Source organism: Coffea arabica, chromosome 2e, assembly GCF_036785885.1.
Source record: "Coffea arabica cultivar ET-39 chromosome 2e, Coffea Arabica ET-39 HiFi, whole genome shotgun sequence".
Taxonomy (NCBI): Eukaryota; Viridiplantae; Streptophyta; class Magnoliopsida; order Gentianales; family Rubiaceae; genus Coffea; species Coffea arabica.
The window spans coordinates 13,952,269-13,958,247 of record NC_092313.1 but is presented as its reverse complement, the minus strand read 5'-3'; the positions used below and the strand labels follow the sequence as shown (position 1 = coordinate 13,958,247).

The following is a 5,979-nucleotide window of genomic DNA, read 5'->3' as shown; positions in this document are numbered from 1 at the left end:
AAATTAGTTAATTAATTAATTAATTAATTAGATAATTAGTTAATTAGTTAATAGTTAATTAGATAATTAGTTAATAGTTAATTAGTTTAATTATGCAGAAATAGTTTGATTAGTTAATAACTATTAACAATTAGATAATTAGTTAATTAGTTAATAGTTAATTAGATAATTAGTTATTAATTAATTAGATTATTACTTATTTAGTTAATTAGTTAAACTATGCAGAAATAGTTAATTTAGTGTAATTTTTATTAACAAATGTTTTGTTGGGTTTGATGAAAGTACTCATCACATTTATTTGGTAAAATTAAATCATGTCAGGGATATTTTAGTAAATTGATCCACTTTTGCCTATTAAATTGCCTCCAACTTTTGATAGGGGAGGTCAGTGCTATTTCAATATTGATAGGGGGGTCAATGCTATTACTATAAAAGTCAGGGGAGGTTTCTGCAATTATCCCCCTACTATTATATGATAGGAAACTTGGGCCGTAAGTCTCAACCAACTGGTGATAATATTGGAATCAATGTGTTGGGCTAAGCTCAACATACCTCAAGATAAAAAAAAAAAAAAAGTTTGAGTTTTCTTAAGATGGGCTGGACCAAGTTGAAAATGGTTCTTCAATGGGTAATTTTGACGGGAGGATTGTGTTGGTCCTTTCTGAAACGACCACCAAAGAGTTTGGTTTTGTGCGTTTGCGCTTACAGTATTGGCTACGGGAAGGTCTACAAATGGTCTGGGACTTTTGGTAGTTGTCATGCTGTATTTGAAGCTGATTCCCTTTTCAACATCACCATAACATACAATGCACCGAAGGTTTTCGTCGTCGTCACGTGCTTTGCAGCGTTATTGTTCATTTCTTTTTGGTCGTCGTCACGTGCTACTAAAAGCATGTTTTTTTTTTTTTTTTTTTTTTTGCAATGCGCGGGTTATTGGCTTAGGGTTAGCTACACAAAACATATTTCCAAAACCTCTCCGCCGCCGCTTCTTCTCTCCTTGCTTTACTCTTACCTTTCCTTTCCAAGACAAGATTATAATGCCAAAATTTCCAGTCAGTTGAAATACCTGTCTCCATCCACTTTGAACCTTCCTTCCTTCCTTGTGAATTTTCTTTTTTTTTTGGGGAGGGGAGGGGGTGGAGGTTCAATCTCCATCATCATTTTCTTTCTGTCCTCAAACCTCCTGCTATGTAGGCTGTAATTTACTTTCACGAACAATTACAGTTCAGACACATGAAGATCTTGTTGAGAATAGTGGTTAATTGAGTTTTGTGTAATCTGCTGGAGATATTATAGGTATGCAGTTGTAACTGGAGCCAATAAGGGGATCGGCCTGGAGACTGTCCGGCAGCTTGCAACTGCAGGTGTAACTGTCATTTTTAATGGCTAGGAACGAGAACAGGGGGAAGGAGGCAACTTCGAAGCTACACCAATCAGGTTTATCAAATGTAGTCTTCCATCAGCTTGATGTTCTAGACACAGAGAGCATAAAATCATTGGCGAAATTCATGGAAACAGAATTTGGAAGACTTGACATTTTGGTAAGAATAATATTTTGCAGAATAACATAAAATAATGTGCTACCATTGATTGGACAACCTGAGTAGGATCTAGATTGCAAGGAAATACGGATACAAAAACTTGTCAGCTTTGGCCTGTTTACATTGACCAATTGGTCATTTGACATCTGCAGGTAAATAATGCAGGAGCTTCAGGAGTTGTCGTTGATGAAGATGGCCCACGGGCCTTAAACGTGGATCCTGCAAACTGGGTATGAATAGATTCCATCGTGGGAGCTTTATTTTGGACACCATCCACTGGACACTGTTTTACTAATTGTTAATGCAACTAGCAGGGAAGCCTGTTAACGTTGTACAAGACGTTATCAAAACTGTTCCATTGGTTCAATGTTCGACTTCAGGAGCAAGGATAGTTACTATCTCTTCCCTAAGGAGTGAACTGAAGGTAAGCAGATTACTACTACTTTAAATCTCAAAACTAGATCTCCATGATAAATCTTTCACTAATGGTTTTCTACTTGTGAATCTTATTCTGAATGCAGAGGATTCCAGGTGATCAAAGGAGAAAAGAACTTGGGGATATTGACACTCTAACAGAAGAGAAAATTAATGCACATCTTTTTTTATTTTCTTTTTGGTCAATGACATTTTTGGGTTTGGTGGAAGCCTTTGAATATGATGGCGAGGCTTCTCCAAAATGCTTCTTCTCTCGGATGCGCTCTGTTTCTGCAACCTCTCTCTTAGGTAATTTCCCAATCAAGCCAGAAATACAGGGTCACTTAAAATATGGAAGATTTTGTTCTTACTTTCTTTGTATTTTTGGAGAACAATTTGCTTAGGATTAATGATAGGTAATAGCCCGTTGTAGAAATTTGAAGCATTTTTTAGAAAAAAAAAAATTCAACTTTTTCTTAGATATGTTTTTCACAGCTTTGTTGAGTTTCAACGTTTTTAGTAGTTGTTATTAGCTGGTGTAGTATAGTGTTTATACTTGTTATTAGCAGTTGGAAGCTGCAAATAAATGTTTATACTGTAATTTCCTATCAATTAGGAAAGTCAAATGCTGTACTTTGCTAGCTTGCAGAAGTTGGTCCTTTTTGTTAAAAAAATTATTGAACTTGCATACTGTTTAAAGAAAAAGTCTTTTGTTTGGCATGTTTTCTGACATCATTTTTCAATTAATACTGCTTTTCTTTTTTTTTTTTCTCACTTTCTTCATGAGTCATGACATGAATTTGTTGTTTGTTGATGTAGACGTATAGGAGAGGCTTGTTAGGGGCATCCATTATGCTCTCCTACTTTCTTCCAAAACGTGCTCGAAGTTTATTTTCCTACTGAACTAGACTGCATTTGGTTTTCATACCTTCTTATCTTGGTGATCATTTTTATGGGTTTCAAAAATAGATGAAGTAAAATAACTTTTGCATATGAAGTCTATCTTTTTAGGCTTTAGCCCCTTGCCAGGACCAGTTAAAACTAATACTTATTTTTGGTTAGTGTTTGAATACTTCAAATATCATGTTTATTTAATGTGACAGTTGCATGTTTTCTCCCATATTTTGGGGTTTTCTGTTCACTAAAAATTATAAAGCACCCAAGTATGCAAGTTTATTGCCATATTTTGGCCTTGTACCTCTCTCCTGGAGTATTGTAACATTAAGTGCAATAGCTTTAACGTAACAATCACTTGACCCTTTTCCCCCATGTGATTCTTTGAATTAGATGAGTTCTTTTAAGTATAGTTCTTTTGTTAAAATTTGTTGAGCTTGATATTTTTTGCATTTGGCTGGGATTGTGCTATTCCTGCTTGAGAGTACTTATTTTTTGCTCTTTTTGCAATAGAAAATGTCAATTTTTTTGTGCTTCATTAGTTCATTATAAACATAAGTCATTTTTTGGATGGACGGTAGAAGAAAATCCAAGTCAGGTGTCAAAGAAAATTTTGGCACTCAAGTAGGCAATGTATCATATCACTACATCATTTGGAAAGCTTCTATCATGTGGCTTGGTTGCTCTGCCCCTGTCAAACAAGTTCCAGTTGTGTCCACAGGTTCATTTGCTTTGGATATTGCATTTGGGATTGGAGGACTTCCAGAGGTTGGACATCTTATGTGTTTCTTATGCTGCAATGCTAGATGTTGCTTTTGAATTATCGTTTCAAGTGCACTAAACATCTGCAAATGTCTAAAGAATCATATTGCCATCATTTTAGAGTGCAAATATACCACTGAACTGACTTTTCTCTATCTAATTGGGACTTCAACTAAGAGATGCTGTAATTATTCTTGATTTGAATATATCCATTCTGATTAATTAGCATTTGCAATTTCCAGACTGTATAGCAAAAGAAAAGCTTTGTCTTGTTCTTGAAAACCTTCACTGAAATGGAAGCTTTTAAATTACTTTGTATCACTATTGGTTTCTGTTAACCTTATTACTTTGTATCACTATTGGATCTGTTTGATGTAATTGGAGTAGTGCATTTTGCCATCGGGCAATATTAGTAGTTCCATGTCCATGGGAGATGTTACCATCCCCAAGAAATTCACTTAGACTGGCTTATGGGATTGGCTCATAAATTCCATTTCTTGCTTTTAACATGAATATATGAAACTTTGTTATACATCTATTTTCAACTGCTTTACATGAATCTTTTTTCTGAGCAGAAACTTAATGCGACAATCCCGACAGGTGCTTTTACTAAATTGGATTTTGAAGCCTACAATGGGCCTTCCAGAGGATATAATCAATTAGGGAGCATTGGATACAGCACTGAGCAGTTCTTTTTGCAGCTAAGAAAGCAGCAGTTTCGCGTAAGCAAGAATTGCCTTAGATTAGCATGCACTCGTCTTGAGGTATGGGACTCGATACAGTTCCTTCTCTTTTGTGTTTTTCCTTTTCTTTCCCAATTGAAGATTAGAATAATAGGACTTCTTTATGATCAGTTGCATTTGTTCTGTGTTTGTGAAGTCTGAAAAACCTTAGCAATTATTAAGTGTCAAATATTAAGTTTCGATTATTATACCATGGAAAATTTCCCTATAAAGGTTTCTATACAAACCTTGGTTTTACCTTTACAGGTACAGAAATATTCCGTCATGATTTTATAGTTTCTTAATACTTCTTATCATATGCTAAATGAAAAATTGAGCTATCAAACCTTAAAATTTTCAGACACAAAAGATTTTAAATTTTAGATCTACAAAACGCATTCTTAGATGAGAATATCTCAAGCTTCTCCGAGGATAAAAGCAACCATGCAATCTAGCTTATATGTCAATGCCTCTGACTTTTGGAATGGAGTATTGTTTTAACATAATAGAAAGATGTCCTTCCTATGATGAATAAGTTTTCACTTTGTTTTTGCATTTTAGGATCATTCCAATGACTTTGTGTTATGCCCCTTCCTTGCTCCTCCTCCAAAAAAAATAAAAATATAGTTGCTATTTCAATGTTACACTTTTACGACAACGGAATGAGTTTAATATGTTGGGATATTTTGGAGTTAGAACTTGTCAAATTTATCTTTCAGATTAGGATCATTTGTTAGTTAACCTATTTCCAATTTCTTCCTTTGGGTGATATACATGGATGGCCATACTGCAATAGATTGCATTCGGAATTCTTTTAACTCCAATTCTTTGGAAATAGCAGAGTAGCCAATTTATCTGCTTTGGTGGAATTATGAGTTACTATGCAAGTTGCTCTAACTTTACAACTTATAATATTCTTTAGATCTCTTTTCTTTGATATTTAATAATAGACAAAATATATATCATGCTCCTCTTAAGAGGGGAAAATGTGGTTAAGATTTTGTATAAATATTACAAGTTTTAAAGTTGTCGAGTTTATCTTGTTTGTTTTGGGATCAATCAATGTCTCCTGACCCATTTCCAGTTTCCATGTATTGGTGCCGAGGTCCATTGCTAATTGCAATGGAATATATACTAAGATTTTATCGTTATAATTTCATGATTAGGTTGTTGCGGGAGAACATAGCAAATCTTGCCATGGGCGGCAGCAGAAACAAAATTGCTTTTGGATAGGGGAAAGATGCATTGTGCATTTCAAGCTCCATGCTGCATGCTTTCTTATTTATCAATGTAATTAGTTTAGGCCAATTCGTTATTGAATTTATTAGACCCTCTTTGTTATAGGTTTCTTTTTGGTTTATCTGTAACTAAGTTCCATCAGACACAAACAATTCTATTAAATGGATCCATTTTGAATATGTACAAATCATTTGATTAAATTGGGCACCTCCATTTTTTTTCACTGCGCTAATACGTCGTTCATGCATTAAACTAGGGAACTAGGGTAAGTAGGGTCATGGAATAAAAAAGAAATCATGTATCAATGGCATCATACATTTCACATCTAATATATTAGTATTTCTGCAAATTTTAAACCCTCTTGTTATATCTGTAAGGACATTTCTTTTTCTAAAATGAGAAATAAT

At 34.4% G+C, this 5,979-nt stretch overlaps 1 protein-coding gene across 1 annotated transcript; it reads left to right on the top strand.

The window, feature by feature from the left end:
* Positions 1 to 1,747: 1,747 nt before the first annotated feature.
* Positions 1,748 to 5,751, top strand: LOC140036679 (uncharacterized). The gene is made up of 6 exons (XM_072079092.1): positions 1,748 to 1,771; positions 1,856 to 1,965; positions 2,063 to 2,264; positions 3,571 to 3,617; positions 4,187 to 4,375; positions 5,500 to 5,751. Exons 3-6 carry the CDS (start codon positions 2,162 to 2,164, stop codon positions 5,629 to 5,631), a joined length of 471 nt encoding a protein of 156 aa, XP_071935193.1. The 5' UTR covers positions 1,748 to 1,771; positions 1,856 to 1,965; positions 2,063 to 2,161; the 3' UTR covers positions 5,632 to 5,751.
* The last annotated feature ends 228 nt before the right edge of the window (positions 5,752 to 5,979 follow it).